The 17,541-nt window shown below is 47.0% G+C and overlaps 1 protein-coding gene across 1 annotated transcript in view; it reads left to right on the top strand.

Moving 5' to 3' along the window:
* Nucleotides 1-17,541, top strand: part of DPY19L3 (dpy-19 like C-mannosyltransferase 3) — a 2,003,695-nt gene that overhangs the window by 710,837 nt on the left and 1,275,317 nt on the right. Inside the window, exon 6 of the mRNA XM_069635451.1 lies at nucleotides 15,845-15,990. Coding sequence (XP_069491552.1) covers nucleotides 15,845-15,990 — 146 coding nt within the window. The remainder of the gene's footprint in view (nucleotides 1-15,844; nucleotides 15,991-17,541) is intronic.

Here is a 17,541-nt window from a genome sequence, read left to right as displayed (position 1 = left end):
TATTGTATTTGAGTACCTATTGTGTATACTTTACATACTGCCTAACTCTTCTTGAGGGAAGTCTGACTGCTCAGCCACAGCTACCAGGTAAATCTGGGTGGTGCAGACTGCTACCAAGTGGGTTTACTGCTATACCTGTAGTCTTAAATCTTTTGCAGTGTTCCCCAAGGGAACTGCACAGGTTTCTGCCTAACACCGCTCCTTGCGCAGGAAATTCAAGCCCTGCTGGAGAAAGGCGCCATAGAACTGGTGCCTGTAGCGGAGAGGAACAAGGGATGGTATTCCCCTTATTTTTTGATTTTGAAGAAAGAGCGGGGATTGAGACCCATCATGGACTTGCGCGGTTTGAACAAACTCCTCAGGAAAGACAACTTCAAGATGGTTACTCTCAAGTCCTCCAGGCCCTTCAGCTTCAGGACTGGTTGGTGTCTCTTGACCTCAAGGATGCTTACTTCCATGTGCCGATCCATCCCAAGCACAAGAAGTACCTGAGGTTCGCGGTTGGCGACTCGCACTTTCAGTTTCGGGTCCTGCCGTTCGGATTGACCTCCGCCCCGAGGGTTTTCACCAAGCTCATGGTGGTGGTGGCAGCGCATCTCAGGCAAGGGGGGGATTCACGTCTACCCCTACCTGGACGATTGGTTGATCAGGGGGAGCTCTCCCGAGCAAGTCCTGGATCATCTGTCCGTCACCTGCCACTCCCTTCACAGGCTGGGCTTCTCCCTCAATTTAAAGAAGTCCCATTTGACGCCAACACAGCGGCTCCAGTACATCGGAGCAGTGCTCGACACTTCCCTGGGGCAGTGTTTTCCTCCCCAGGTGAGGGCTCTTCACATTCAGCAGATGGTGCACAAGTTTCAGCATGCCCAGACGCTCCCAGCGTTCGAGTTCTTGAGGTTGCTCTGCCTCATGGCATCCTGCATTCTTCTGGTGCCAGAGGCTCGCCTGCGGATGAGATCTTTGCAGTGGGCACTCAAGACGCAATGGTCGCAGTCCTCCGGCAGGATGTCGGACCCGGTTCAGGTGCCGCCCTCGGTCGCCCGGGACCTTCTGTGGTGGGCCGTCGAAGGCAACTTGATGAAGGGGGCTCCATTTTGGCTTCCCTGGCCGGAGGTGACGATCGTGACGGATGCATCCCTCACGGGATGGGGAGCTCATGCCAACGGGCTGACAGTCAGCGGTCGTTGGTCTCTGTCGGAGTCCAGACTCCATATCAATCTGTTGGAGTTGAGGGCCGTCAGGCTTGCCCTGAAGGCTTTTCTGCCGACTGTGCGAGGAAAGAGTGTCCTGATCCTAATGGACAACACAGTGGCCATGCACTACCTCAACAAAAAGGGGGGGCAGGGTCACTTCCTCTGTGCATGGAGGTGATGCAGCTCGAGTTCTGGGCCATCCAGCAGGAAGTTTCGATCTCTGCAGTTCATCTGGCCGAAGATGAAAACGTGACGGCGGATGCTCTGAGCAGGCAGAGCGCGATCTCTCACGAGTGGGAGTTTGCTCAGGAGATTCTCCTGGAGATATTCGCCCTTTGGGGGACCCCTCAAGTGGATCTCTTCGCCTCCAGTGTCAACCGGAAGTGCGAAATGTTTTGCTCACGGGAATTTCCTCCAAAAGGAGCCTTAGGAGACACGTTCGTGGTGGAGTGGTCATTCCCGCTGCTGTAAGCGTTTCCTCCAGTCCCCGTCATCCTGCAAGTGCTGCGGAGGTTACGGAAGTTTGGTTCCCGGATGATCCTCATTGCCCCGGCGTGGGCTTGGAGGACGTGGTACCCGGACATTCTCGACTTGTCCATCTGCTCTCCACGTCGTCTTCCCTACCGAGACGATCTGCTCTCACGGGAGGGGGGTCAGGTTCTCCATCCAGAGGTCAGATCCCTCAACCTTCACGCTTGGCTTCTGAAAGGTTGAGGTATAAGGATTGGGACCTCCCTGAAGACGTGATGGAGGTGTTGCTTTCGGCCCGAAGGCCGGCAACAAAGTCTCTGTACCGTTGGCGTAAGTTCTGCGACTGGTGCAGAGTTCAGAATGTGGATCCTTTTGCATGTGACATCCCCATGGTTCTGTCCTTTTTACTTTCTTTGGCCCACAGTGGCTTGCAAGTGGGTACCATCAAAGGTTACCTGGCGGCGCTGTCCATCTTTAAGCGCTCGTCTGAAGTGTTCTTACTTTAAAATCCCTTTAATTTCACAGTTTCTGAAAGGGCTCACTAATGTGTTCCCTCCGTCACCTTTCCTGGTGCCCGGTTGGGATTTAAACCTTGTTCTTAAGTTTCTTATGGGTGCTCCGTTTGAGCCTTTGCATTCTTGCCCTTTGAGGCTGTTAACTCTGAAAACTGTGTTTTTAGTTGCGGTTACTTCCGCTCGCAGAGTGAGTGAGTTACAGGCACTTTCAGATAAGCCACCCTTCACTGTATTTCACAAGGACAGGGTTGTCCTTAGAGTTCGTCCTTCTTTTCTTCCGAAGGTAGTGACGGAATTTCATTTGGCCCAGAAGGTTGTTCTTCCGGCATTCTATCCTCCTCCGCATCCTGGTAAGGAAGAGGAGAGGCTCCATAGGCTTGATCCTAGGAGAGCTTTAAGCTTTTATGTTTCACGCATGTCCCGGGTCAGAGTGGACAATCAACTATTTATTGGTTACGCTGGAAAGCGTTTGGGGCAAGCTGTGACGAAACAGACTTTGTCTCGCTGGATTATTTTGGCCATCTCGGAGTGTTACCGCTTGGCGGGTAAGGACCCACCGGCTGGCTTGCGGGCCCATTCTACCAGGGGTATGGCTGCATCTGCTGCCCTGTGGGGTGTTTCTATTCGCAACATCTGTGATGCAGCCACCTGGGCTTCAGTACATACATTTGTACGTCACTATTCCCTCGATTCCATCCGAGGAAAGGATCTGGCCTTTGGCAAGGCGGTCCTTTGCTCTGCTATTTGTTTGGCTATTCTAAATTTTGATTCTAAATTCTTTCCCTCCTCCTTGCTCTGGTACTGCTTTGGGAGTCTGTCATAGATATGGAATACGTCGGAGGACCCAATCCCCTCGAAGAACAAGTTACTTTCTTACCTGGTAACGTTCTTTCGATGGGATGGTCTGACGACGTATTCCATATCGCTCCCGCCCTGCGTTCCCCGCTGCAGAATTTATTTTGCGATTGCAGCTTACGTTCCTCAAGGCTTTGGGTCTGACTGGCAGTTAACTAATGTCACACGTTCTGGGGGAAAAAACAACTGAGGCTACGGGCGTCGTGCATCCTACTTATCACATCGGATGACGTCGGACGTCGGAGGAGGTCCTCGACGACGGCGCTTCAACGTCATCGACGCAGGACGCAGACGCCGAAAAAAGTTTCCAAAGCAGCACAGCTGTGGTGATTACATGTCATAGATATGGAATACGTCGTCGGACCATCCCATCGAAAGAACGTTACCAGGTAAGAAAGTAACTTGTTCTTCTCTATAATTTGTACAATATGGCGCATTGGAGGCATGAAAAAAACGTTGAGAATAGCTCCTGATGAAGGGAAAGGAATTCCTGAAAGGCGTTGCGCAATTGTAAACAATACATTGGGCCTCAATACGACCCTGCCGGTCCGGAAAGAACAGTGGCGGTAAAAACGCCACCACCGTTCATTCCGGACCGGCTGATTCAGAGTCCTGCAGGTGGAAGGTGTCACTCCCGCCAGGTCTGACCTGGCGGGAGTAATGCCACCCGCCTGCAGGTGCAAATGGAAACACCGGCTCCATCATAGACGGAACCAGCGTTTCCATTGTCCCCATCCCCATGGAGTCCTGTGGGAATGGAGACTTACAGAATTCCGCTTCCGTAATTCCCGGGTCACGGTAATGCCCCGGTGATTCCGGGAATCACGGAGGCGGAATGGTAATACGGGTTCGGCGGTAGCCTGCCGTTTTTTTCGTGCCGTTACCGCCGGACTCGTAGTGAGGTCTATTGACTATTGTTGAAAAATAAAATCTTTGATTGTTGTAAAAATTACTGTGATCTGAAAAAACAGTTGTATGAAATTTATTGTGTTTACAAAGAAATGTAATATATAAAGGATCAGGATGGTCATCATTTAATCAACACTGAAGTGTAATTGTTTCCGAAGAAACCATGTATTAATGTGCAATTGCAAGTAATTAACCAGTTGGCTTTAAATATTGATTGGATTACAATCGAACTAGGTGTGCAGTGAACGGGGGTGTTCCACAACATTTGTGGACACCTGTTTGTTTTTCTAATTAGTAACACAATCTAGTGTCAGGGTTGTCGTTCTCCCCTGCACCCTACTATTTATTTTAAATAGATCTTTAACTCCAATTTCACTTAAAGGAGTGCACCTTGACTATTGCAAATTGGTAGTTACGTTAGAAGTGACCAGGCCAGACTCCCTGAACGCAAACTTGGAAACTGTACAACAAAAACTGCCATTGTTCTGCTGCAGCCCTGCACGGAGAAAGAGGGTGGGGCTCAAAGTTCTATATGAAAACATTGTTGTATGCAAAACCACCCATGTGGGAGAAGACCAGGCCCGATTGGCCAGAAATAGCAGACCAACCAAAGGATAGTGAGGGGTTAAAACGGAACAGGAATTTGTGGGTTGTCCGGGGGATGTCAGAGTCGGAGGAGGAGGGGGAGGTGGCAGACAAATAGATCAGCCGGAGGAAGGATATTGGAGTGGAGTGTGGAGACTACTTTTTTGAAGCAAGTGAGGCATTGGTTAGTGAGTGAAAGTGGCTCTGCGTTGTGAGCTTGCTTGAAAGAATGTGATTAGAAGAGGGAGAGAATGTGAAGTGCGTGTGAGAGTGAAAGAAGGGTGTTTGAGTAGAAGGTGGAGTGGGGTGCAGTAGTAGTGTGGCGGAGGGAGCAGTAACATCAAAGGCTGGAGGCAAGGACTAGGAGTGAGAGACATCGCTGGGACAGAGTAGAAAGATGCAGGGAGTAGGAGAGGTGGGTGGAGTAGTAAAAGGGAAACATCAGAAAGGGAGAGGAGTACATGCCTTTCATAGGAAGAAGACTAAATTGTGCAGTGTCTGAAAGGCACAATCCATTATCCCTTTTTAGTCCACTAACCAATGGATAGTGTAGGGTCCATCTAGGAATTCCTTGTGGAGGTTAGTCAGATAAAGCATTTGGCCTTTAGGGTTTCACCTCTTGCATTAATCAGAAGATATTAGGGGCCTGTATTTTATATATGCTAACCTGGGGAGTAGGGATTCCTGGGTTAGGGCAGATTAGTGCTTTCTAGACGAGAAATGGAGAGGAACAGCCCTTGGGCCCTGAGAAATCATGTAATAAACATCCTTGAATCATCTCAGAGACTTCCTTGAGGCATCCGTTATATATGTCACTGATGGCCTCAAAAACATACAAATTCTCAAAGACGGTTGATATGATATGATATGATTGTTTATTTATAAAGCGCCTATACACAATGTGCTTCAAAGCGCTTCAAGGCAAGGGAGGGAACAAGGGAAAATACAACCACATTCTTACCGGCCATGAACAGTAAGGATGTGAAATTAACTATCGTACTCGGCCTGACGACATTTCAGATAGTGCAAGAGCTAAGACATAGATAAGGAAGGGAGGGGGAGAGTCGGAAGGAAATGGAAACAGACAGGCGACCACCGTACTAGGCCTGACGACATTTCTGGTAGAGCCGGAGAAAAACAAAAGGTGAGGGAGAAGGGTGCAGAAAGGGAGGGGAGTAACAAAACAAGCGACTATCATACTAGGCCTGACGACATTTCAGATAGTGCTGGAGGGGTGGTGGGGAGGAAAAAAACAGTAATGGGAGGGTGGAGGAAACAGCCGAGGTTGCTATCTGTGACAATGAGACAGGTATGCAGCTTGATGAAAATTAAAATGGGTCTTTATTCAGACTATTTCAAAAAGGATAAAAGAAAATAAGCTTTAATCAAAATTTTCTGCAGTGTCTGTTCTCTGTGCTTATGCTTCTTCTCTGATCCTTGCAGGGGATCTGGTAAGGACTTCTGGCAAGGCTTCTCCTCCTAGTCCTTATACGCCCACCAGCCTTCGGCAGCTTCCGATGTCCTGTCTGGTTCGATCTGCAACAAAACCAAGAATGAACACCCTCTCGCCTTCCAGGGTTGTCTTTATATAGGCGGAGTTTAACAGGCCAATCAGTGTTCACTTCCTCCTCTAGTCTACATAAACTCTCCCAAGCCCCGCCCCCTTTTCCCTTGAGGCATTGCAAGCTGTCTTCGACCTCCACCTGCTCTCTGTTCCAGTCATCTCTGACCAAGTGAGTTCTTAGTTCCTTCCTGGAAGGGTTTTGGTGGGTCTCTGGGAGTCTCGTGTTTTTGTCCTGCTCTATTATGTTGTCGCAACGCTGTCTTTCATAATCCACGGCTCCGCGGTTCTCAGTTGGGTTACAACTACCGAGTACCCACAGCTTTCCCATGCCGCGGCCCCTCGCCTCTCCCTGCTTGCGGTTCCTTGACTTCTCTGCCGGATGTCATAGTCGAACGTCAGCGTCTCTTCTAATTCACATGAGTGCGACAATCTGACTCTCATGTGTCTGCCCGAAGGTTCCATGTCTTTCAGACCGCCGCCAGAATCGAACGTCGGCATCTCTGCTACTTCGCAGAAAGGCTCAGTTCCGACTCTTTTGGGCCCGTCCTGGAGTTCCATATTACAAGTCTCCGTCTGTGCTTTGGCTGGATTAGATGTCTCCTGACCCCACCATTCCCCAATCGGGTGGGTTTCTGGGTCTCGGGCCCCTCTGTGGTATAACTGACCCTCTTGACTGTTACATACACCCCCCGAAGCATCCAGCCGATCGGGCGGGTCAGGATTTCTGGATAGGTAATTCGGAACTAATTGCAAAGCCGCTGGTCGGTGCACCGTTTCAAAACAAAATTCCTGTAGGGTCAAGAACCATCTCAATACTCGTTGGTTTGAGTCCTTGTGCGTGGCCAACCATTGGAGGGGAGCATGATCTGTAAAAACTGTAAACTTTCTTCCAGTCAGGTAATATCTGAGTGTCTCAATGGCCCATTTGATAGCTAGACACTCTTTCTTAATGGTAGGATACACCACTTCAAGTGGTAAGAGCTTGCGACTTATAAAGGCCACTAGCCGTAGATCAGTTTCACTCCCTTGTGATAGTACGGCCCCTATTCCTACTCCTGATGCGTCAGATTGCACAAAAAAACCTTTCTTGAAAATTGGGACACCTTAGAACAGGTTGTGTTGATATTATCCATTTCAGCTCTGTAAAGGCTTTACAAGCTTCTTCATCTTTAAGCAAGTCGCCTTTGTAGGAAGATTTGAGAGCCTCCGTCAGCGGGCTGGCAATGGAAGAAAACTAAGGTATGAAGCGCCGATAATATCCAATGAAGCCTAAAAAGGCTCTGATCTGCTTCTTATTGCTGGGCATAGGCAGTTTCTCTATTGCTTCAATTTTGTCCAGCTGGGGTCGTATAACCCCGTCCCTGACCAGATATCCCAGGTATCGAGTCTGATTGGCGGCTAGTAGCGTTTTCTTTGGGTTTATGTTAAGACCTGCTGATTGCAATGATTTTATTACGGATGATAGTTGATTCAGATGATCCTTCCAGTTTTTACTGTATACAACTATGTCATCCAGGTAGGCTGCACTGTATCCCTTATGAGGAGCGAGAACCTGATTCAGTGATTGAAAAGTTGCTGGGGCTCCATGTAAACCAAATGGTAGTACTGTAAATTGATATAGACCAGAAGGGGTAGAAAAAGTGGTTTTGATTTTATCTTCAGTCCTTAACGGAATCTGCCAATAACCCTTTGTCAGATCAATGGTACTAATATATTTAGCAGTGCCTAACTGTTCAATAAGTTCATCAATACGGGGAATGGGGTAGGCTTGGTATGTCGAGATGGAATTCAATTGTCTGTAGTCCATACAAAAGCATATACTCCTATCCGGTTTTGGGGCCAGAACAATAGGAGATGACCAGTGGCTACATGATGGTTCAATTACCGCCAGCCTCAGCATCTCCTCCACTTCTGCTTGCACTGCATTCCTTTTTGACTCAGGCAATCAGTAAGGAAGGATCCTTATGGTCTGTCCTGGTTCTGTTTCAATTTTGTGTTCTGCCAAGTGTGCTCTTCCTTGGTAGAAGGAAAACACCTTACTTAAAGGCTCAAGGTGTTCCTTCAATTCTCTTTTTTCTTCTGTTTTGAGCTGTTTTCCCCACTGAACTGAATTGAATGCAGGTTCCTGGGTCATTCTTGTGACAACCTGTATGGCTTTGTCTGTGTTCTTCCATTCCTCCAGCAAGTTTACGTGGTAATTCTGTGTTTTTTCCTTCCGATCGGGTTGATCCACCAAGTAGTTTACTGGACCGAATATTGCCTTTATTTTATATGGCCCCCTCCATTGTGCCAACATTTTGTTCTGGTTTGTGGGCAATAATACTAACACCTGGTCACCTATTTTAAACTGTCGAACTCTGGTGTTCCGATTGTAATATTTTTCTTGGGTCAACTGGGATCTTCCCAGGTTGGTTTGTGCCAGCTCCCTCATCCTAGTTAAATTATCCTGGAGTTCGATCGCATAGTCTGTTAGGGTGGCAGGATCCTTTTGACCTTCCCATTCTTCTTTGGCAATATCCAGTATTGTTTTTGGTTGATGTCCAAACAATAATTCAAAGGGTGAAAAACCTGTTGAAGATTGGGGAGTATCCCTTAATACCCTTAGGACCCAGGGTACTGCTCTGTCCCAATTCTTTCCGGTAGGTGCCGGTACCTTCTTAAGCATTAGCTTAATGGTCTTGTTATAACGCTCTACTAAAACATCGGTTTGTGGATGGTAAACCGACGTACGGATTTGCTTTATTTGAAGCTGTTGACATGCTCTTCTCATCATTCCTGGTACAAAATTTTGACCTTGATCCGTTACTATTTCTGATGGTATTCCTACCCTGGCAAAGAATGGAATCAATTGGTTGCATACTTGGATGGTACTTGTTCCTCTCATTGGAAACGCTTCTGGATATCTTGTAGCTTAGTCCACCACTACTAATAGATATTGGTATCCATGACTACTGGGTTCCAGTGGTCCTACTATATCCATGCCAATCCTGAAGAATGGTTCTTTGATTAATGGCATAGGTATTAATGGAGCACGTCTTGGTTTGTTTGGGTTTGATTTTTGGCATGTGGGGCATTCATCACAGTACTTTGCCACTTCCTTATAAACCCCTGACCATTAAAACCGCTTCAAAATTTTCTCTAGGGTTTTCTCTCTGGCCATGTGACCGCCTGTCTGGTCATCATGAGCCATCCCCAGGATAGACTTTCTGAAACTCAGTGGTACTAGAAGTTGCTCTATCTCCTGTTCATCGGGTTTTTTGGTAACCCGGTATAGAAGCCCCCGCTGTACTTTAAACCTCGGATAACTACTTGTACTTTCTGGGTCTTTCATTGCTTGCTCGAGGACATGCCTTAAGGATGGGTCAGTTAGTGTTTCGCTTCTAAAAGAAACTCTTTTATCTTCAGAAATCCAATCTACGAGTCCACTGAAACTCTCCACCCATCTCTGTTTCTCTTCTCCCACCTCTCTTCTAGTTTTCCTGGGTATTCTCTCACTATTCCCTTCAATATCAGTTTCTGAGAAAGGAGCTTTTCTTAACCATTCCTTTTCTCTAACACAGTCATCAAAGTTGGGCAGGTCAGTCCCTATTAACACAGGAGCAGGTATATGAGGCATGATGGCTACCTCCATTGGTGTGTGAACCCCGTTAACCTCTGTTTACTTCCTTGGAAGAGTAGGACTTAACATCCCCATGCACACATTTCACCGAAATATTTTGCTTCCCCTTTTTTCCTCAAGACACTTACTTCTGGTCTGATGGCGGTTTGCTCGCTTCCACTGTCGATCAGGCCTTGTCGGGGTACACCGTCCACTTGAACTTCCACTGTATAGGGCTCTCTTCTCCTTCTAAACTCCCGGTTCTGTATACAACCAATCTCCATAGGTTCTGGTTTGTTCTTCCTTGGGCAAAATCGGGCGATATGTCCCCACTCCCCACAATCATAACACTGGGGTTGCCTGCTGGAGATGGGCCATGTCGAACCTCTTGGATCCATCTTGGTTGGCTTTACATCTCCGGAATTCGTGGGTCGAGGAAGTAAGGGTTTATTTCCTCCTTCTACAGGATTTATCCTGGCTCCACCTGCTTTTTGGAATGCTGTGGCAATGTCTATGGCTTCAGTGTGAGTGGGTCGATGGTGTTGTTCCGACCCATCTTTGCATATTGCTTGGAAGTGCATCCACAAACTGCTCTAACTTCACTTTGTCCATGATTTCAGGTATAGTGCAGTTGGCTGGTTTTAACCATTTTTCGGTTAAGTCGTGTACCCGATAGTACAGTTGCCTCGGAGTTTCCCCATCGCGGAGTTTGGTTTCCCGAAGCTTCTGACGATATGCCTCCTCATCCACCCCCATCCTTTCTAGGATGGTTCTTTTTATGTCTGCGTAACTTGTGTCTCCGTTAGGGTTTGCCGCCTGGTAAGCCCCTTGCATTGAGCCTGTTAGCAAAGGAGCTATGAAGTGCCCCCATTTCTCCACCGGCCACTGGGAGTTTCTAGCGACCCGTTCAACATTCGTAAAGAAATAACCTGGATCCTCACCGGCCTGGAATTTCTGTAGAAGTTGTAAGGGGCCGGCGTCATGCCTTTATGAGCGACCACAGCTTCTGTCACTTTCTTCAGGGCATCCTGGGAGGCAGCTTGCAACTGTAGGGCTTGTTGTATGGCTTGTCGATCTGCCTGGGCTTGATGTCCCTGCACCTGGACCAGTTGCTGAAGCTGTTGCTGTCCTTCTGCTAATGCCTTGATGATATTCTCCATACCGTGTTTCAGGATCCCACCGCTGCCACCAAATTTGTGACAATGAGACAGGTATGCGGCTTGATGAAAATTAAAATGGGTCTTTATTCAGACTATTTCAAAAAGGATGAAAGAAAATAAGCTTTAATCAAAATTTTCTGCAGTGTCTGTTCTCTGTGCTTATGCTTCTTCTCTGATCCTTGCAGGGGATCTGGTAAGGACTTCTGGCAAGGCTTCTCCTCCTAGTCCTCATACGCCCACCAGCCTTCGGCAGCTCTTGATGTCCTGTCTGGTTCGGTCTGCAACAAAACCAAGAATGAACACCCTCTCGCCTTCCAGGGTTGTCTTTATATAGGCAGGGTTTAACAGGCCAATCAGTGTTCACTTCCTCCTCTAGTCTATATAAACTCTCCCAAGCCCCGGCCCCTTTTCCCTTGAGGCATTGCAAGCTGTCTTCGACCTCGACCTCCACCCGCTCCCTGTTCCAGTCATCTCTGACCAGGTGAGTTTTTAGTTCCTTCCTGGAAGGGTTTTGGTGGGTTGCTGGGAGTCTCGTGTTTTTGTCCTGCACTATTATGTTGTCGCAACGCTGTCTTTCATAATTCGAGGCTCCGCGGTTCTCAGTTGGGTTACAACTACCGAGTACCCGCAGGTTTCCCATGCCGCGGCCGCCCCGCCTCTCCCTGCTCGCGGTTCCTTGACTTCTCTGCCGGATGTCATAGTCGAACGTCGGCGTCTCTTCTAATTCACATGAGTGCGACAATCTGACTCTTGTGTGTCCGCCCGAAGGTTCCATGTCTTTCAGACCGCCGCCAGAATCGAACGTCGGCGTCTCTGCTACTTCGCAGAAAGGCTGCATTCCGACTCTTTTGGGCCCGTCCTGGAGTTCCATATTACAAGTCTCCGTCTGTGCTTTGGCTGGATTAGATGTCTCCTGACCCCATCATTCCCCAATCGGGTGGGTTTCTGGGTCTCGGGCCCCTCTGTGGTATAACTGACCCTCTTGACTGTTACACTATCATATTAGGTCCAGGGACAATTCTGATAGCGTAAGTGCATAGAAGAAAGTAAGGGGAGGAGATAGGAAAAGGGCGAAGGGAAAGGAGGATAGAAAAGAGAGTAAGCAGTCAAAAAGAGTGGAGAAGCAAGAGTGGAGAGCAAATACAATTGCAGAAGTCAGTAGTAACACATAATGTTGCAAGCATGGATACAAGATGAAGATGGGAACAGCATGATTCAGGGCCACAATGAGAAAGAGTGATGCACCGTGAATCAATGAAGTCCATAAAAGTGAAATTCAGCATTGGCCACACGACGGTGATGGTGAAACCAGAATGTATCAGGACAGACTCCTGCAGAAGTAGGCTGGAGGGGGCTGAGGGGGAGCAGGGTAGAACAATCAAGCAAAAAAGGCAACCCCTGTGTGCGAGAAGGGGGGGCACAAGGGAACATCATGAGGGGACCAGAGGGGTGGGCATTGCCTATAGGGACAGAGGGAGTAAAAACATGTTGATGTATGCTTACCTGCTGTCTGAGCAGGGTTTCGGGTACTGGATCCTCCTGGTCCCAACAGGTTCAAACAGGAATTGCTCTTTTCTTTGTCTGCCCTTCGCTTCGGATGCCTAAGTGAGAGACGCCCTTGATCTAAGAGTTAAGAGCAGGAAGGAAGAGGCAGGGCTAAAAGGTGGGTGGTGCTTAGGCCAGGTGACCTAGATCTCCGTCATCCACATGATCTGATCTATTTGTTGACCTGTTTGTGGCTTACCCTCCAGTTAATGGTCTACTATTGCAGGACTGTGTATTCAGTAGTATTATTACTACTATGTGGTTTGTTTGTGCTAGGGTAGTAGTTGTTCAATTATTAGATGGATAGCCTAGCCTTTTGTTTCCAACTGTTGGATCTTGTTTTGAAGGTTAACGAAAATGTTAGTGATTTGAGTGGGCCCAGGATGATGTTCTACACTGTTATAATAAATCTAGGGATTATTTGGGCTATGATTGTCCTGGGTTATGGGGCTGGGGTTGTGAGTAGTTGTTACATGCCTGTTGGGAGTATTCAGATTATATATTAACATGTTTTTTTTCTAGGTACTGACAGCTCCGTTCTAATGTACATGTTGACTTAATTTTGATGTTTGTGTGACCTCTGGGGGGGGTCTATGGGTTGCTGGGGACAGGGTACCTATACCAACTATAAAGTATGTTTGTATAATTCCATTTTTTCTTTGGGTGCACCTTTAGATTTCTTAGTTTTTCCAAAGTTGATTATCCTTATCCCTGCTTGTAATCCATTTTTTCCATGCCTATTTATTATCAACCACTTCTATTCTGGGATTGGGCCTAGTCCTAATGTGTTTTTAAAGCTATATTATATAAGCGATATATGTTGAGGCAATCTCGGATGGGTGAATTGTCGTGCACTTTCAGTGAAGGGTTTCCTTTTAGATGGATTATGATGTGGTGAACTGTCTGTCGCATCATATGTTGAGGGGAAAGTGTTTGAATGCTTTTATGGGTGATATTGGGGTGTTTGTTATTGTTCATGCACTGGATGGGTACATAATGTAAGACATGTAGAAGGTCTGGTCTACTTTACAACTCGACCGTAATAGATAGGGTTGGTTGTTGAAAGAGTGGGTGATACCTAGATCACTTGTTGTTTGTGTGGGACTGTGTTCATTGTATATTACATTTCTGTGCATGCTAAATTGATATGGTTTTAAGTATTTTTATTAAGAATTTTATTAAGAATTTTAATAGGGCCCAACTAAGGGACCTGCCTCTCTTTCTGGTCATCCCCAGGTCTCCCTTCACCCTAGCTCAGACTTCCGTAATCCCCAAGGTGGTCACTAGAGATTGGTAACCCCTACTGTCTAGAAGCTGGCTGGCTAGTGGTGAGGGCTTAAAATTAACCACCTTATATATTGTACTCCCACCAGGGTTTTCTAGTGGATTCTACTCTCATTGTCACCTGCTTCCCTGGGTCAATCTCTGCCTGGCTCTCCCCAGGGGCCAAGTTATACAGGTGTGAAACAATAAAGCACATGTTAAGCCCCACCTCCTTTTCAAAAGCGGGTCCACCGGTGTTACACGGTGGTGGCCTGGTACACTCGGTGGCAGTCCTTTTTACCGAAATTAAGCCAAACAGGTGTCGCAGAATACTGCCCAGTGACACTGCTGCAGTCTTTGACTATAGAAAGTCCTCCAGGTCAGCATCAGACTCACGCCCACGCTCCTACAATTCAGAAAAGAACTCGAGACCCATCTCTTCATCTCCTCTTCTGACTTCTTTTCTTCTCTATTTGGGATTTCAGACTTTTCACTCCCCTTGGCTCTCTCTGTCTCTCCTTCACTTACCTCTTTATTTATTCTCGGGTCATTTATTAGGATCTTTCTGTCCTAAGTTCTTTTCATCCCTCTCTGTACCCTTCTCTGGGTTTCTCTGCATTGAGCCACCTCCACTGCTCCGTTATCCCCTTAACGGGTATTAAATCTTCTTTGTTCCTTCTTTTCACTTGTGCAGGTATTCTACCTCTTTCATACTTTCTCTCCTTTTCAGGGTTCTTTCTGCCTCTTGCTCCTTCCTCCCCAGAGCTGTGGGGCTTCTTTTTTTCTCTTCTTTCCCTTCTTTTGAGCTGAATGTGCTATTCTTCCTCCTCGCACAACCTAGCCAATTCACTCTGCCTGCTTCTTTCGTTCTCTCTTGCTCGCTCTGCTGTCCCATTTGCTCACCTTCTTTGTCTCTTCATGTTACTGCAGCCTTCCTTCCAATGCCCGCCATAGCTGTTGGCACATTTTATTATCCTGTAGACCTGGACCTGTGTCTGTGAAAGAGGCATTTAATTCAGGCGTGGTGTACTTACTACACCACCCAATGATAGGCTCAGTGTCTCTCTCAGCCGTGCTACCTTGTGGCAAAGTTGGCACTTCAGCTCCGTGGAACGAGCCATTACGAAGTGCATCTGCTATCTTGCTCAGTATAGCCGCTGCAGCTCCGATTTGTCCCCGGTGTGTCACCGGGTGCTTCTCAGCCCCTCCAATGCTGCACACTGTCTCCCTGAACTTATGTCTGCCACAGAAGGCAAACTGTTTGTTTGGGGTTACACTACTGTAGAATTGTAACTAGTGGTTACCCACGTTCGCTGTCTCTCACGCATGTTTCTTGTGCACAAGCTTGCTGGTCATCACAGTTTGACACACAATGCAAAACACAATCCCTGGTGCTTCAGACATCAATGGTGACAATTGGCACATTGATTGGCGTACACATTGACAACTACTGGTATTTTTTTGGCAGAAAGGGATTTTAACATTTCTGGTATGAGATGGGTTTCAAGTTGGAAGGTTAGAGTTAGTGGTTTCACCGCACAGGTATGAGATGGGCATGGGAACATGGGAAACCATCCCTATCCCTCCTCCGGCCCCTACCTCACTTTACAGAGGGTGGCACCCACCCCATTGCCTTGTCAGCCTCACCTCCTAACTTAAGGCATGGGACTTTGTCACAGATGGAAGTACAAGAACAGGGTCTGGGTTCGGACACATTTTCAAATAAAATGTTGACCATTTTAAATTAGGGATGCATAATTGCTGCGTCTTCGTCACAGGTCACCTTTATTTATCAGACGTTACGTTTCGCGCCTTGGAACACTTGTGTACAGGCGCGTTATAAATGCCATATCATATCATACCAGTGGCAAGTTGGCTGTTTTCAAAAGATTTTTAACTTTGTATCTGTGTTAAATCTTACTTGTTGTACCTTAGCCATATTGATATTTTAATAAGAACATGGTGTTGCTTGTAAATGTCCTTGAAATGTAGTTGGGATATTATTTTGTAAAACAATTGGGTTAAGGCCAATGGAATCAAAAAAGCTCAAATGAGTGGACTACATTTGGAAAGGTTAGTAGCTGTTGCTCAATGTCCGTTCAGGTTGTTTGTTCTATTTTCCTGTGATTGAATGAAATGTGTGGTCTTTTCCCTTGATGAAAGAAAGGTTATTTTTTATTTTGCAGCACTATGTGGAGCCTTTATATTTTTATATCTGCACTCTCTTTGGACTTCAGGGACTTTACGTGATTGCCCTTTATGTAACCAGCTGGCTTCTCAGTGGCACGTGGCTCTCTGGATTCCTAGCGGTTTCGTGGTATATTGTGAACAGGTGGGTCAGTGCTTTGTATACGCATTCTAGTATGTGAGCTTCCCTTTTGCTTCATTTTACAAGATTGCTAAAATATTGAATGTGTACGTGTCAAGCGTCTTGTTCATACATTACCCGAAAACGATATCGACTCTTGTTCAAATACTGGAAACAAATGTAAATGTTTTAATAACCAAAACTTGAGGGTCACGGAGAGTAACCCTCCCACACCTTACACATAAAAAGTTGACATAGGCTGCTGAGGGGTATCTCCCTCTGCCAGGCCCTTTGCCATCTATTGTAAAATTGGGGTCGTTATCTGTGCCCTTTCATTTTAAACAACTTCACAATAGGCAATTCAGGCAGCAGCCCAACTATATGTACTAAGCTGTTATCTCAATCCGTGTTTTCCAAACCAATACAGCTATATCAATCCATCCTGCCCAGTTCATTTTTGTGAAATCTTAACTTCCAAAAGGGAATATCGAAAAAAGGAAACGCCGTCGCTGCAAACATAGAACAAAAGTCATGAATTCATAGATCACAATATGAGAGGATCATCTGTAGCCTTTTCGCCCCCATAACAAAAAACTTCTCCTATGAAGGGAAGACACTGGGACTTGTTCCCTGATAGTTCATGAGAACAACTGCAGTGTGCACGGACTTTGTAGGCAGGAACTCTCTAAAAATGATCTAGCCATTGCTTCTAAACATTCAGACTTGTACAGGATGGTCTTCTTTCGCGTAAGTGAACTGTTTCAAAAGCCACCGTCTGCCAGACCTCCTTCAACCAGACTGCAATCATAGGTTTGTTTGTTTCCTTTTAGAGCCTGGCTATATGACCTGTTTGTCTGCAGTAATTGCAGAATTAGAAGTCTGACAGTGCCATTACCCTGGCCTTGTCAAGAGTGGATGGGCACCCCTCTCAGCCAGGGGTGGGAGGCCTACCAGGGTGAAATCCAGAGCCAGTCCTACGCCTGAAGTGAACGGTGACAGCTGAGAAGGCCCAATTCCTGTTCTCCCTTCTAACTTCGAGTCTGCTTCTATGCAGTACTGAATTGCAGCATCCAACATCTGTGAACCAATATGGCATAATGTTCTTTTCTAATTCCAGGAATGCCCAGAACATTGAATTGCAGCAGAGGAGAGAGGTCACAGCAGTCTGCATGCAGACCTGTGAATATCTCTGCCAACAAGAAGAACGGCAGGAAATGGGGAGAGAGAGAAAGAGAGAGATGCAATCCCTGCGAACAACAGCATCAGTGCAACCCGGGCTGTCAGTGAAGCCGGTAGGAGCCGCTAACATGAACTGAGACAATGGCCCTCATTCCGAGTTTTGTGGTAGTCATGGTGCTATTTGCGCCATGACTGCCACCAATAACGGTACCGTGTCCAGATTGGTGTAATGGGGACTTACCGGTCTAGTCCCCATTCACCAAACCATTCCCCATTCCCATTTGAGCCCCCATAGGGCTCAATGGGAATGGGGAGGGCGCAAATAACGGGCTGGCGTATGTCAAGCCCGTTATTTGCCCCCTGGTCCCTTAATGAGTCCCGTCCATAACACCAGGT

Source organism: Ambystoma mexicanum, chromosome 1q (genome assembly GCF_040938575.1).
Source record: "Ambystoma mexicanum isolate Mex_15411 chromosome 1q, UKY_AmexF1_1, whole genome shotgun sequence".
Taxonomy (NCBI): Eukaryota; Metazoa; Chordata; class Amphibia; order Caudata; family Ambystomatidae; genus Ambystoma; species Ambystoma mexicanum.
Note: the sequence above shows the minus strand (reverse complement) of the source record. Positions and strands in the feature narration are given on the sequence as shown.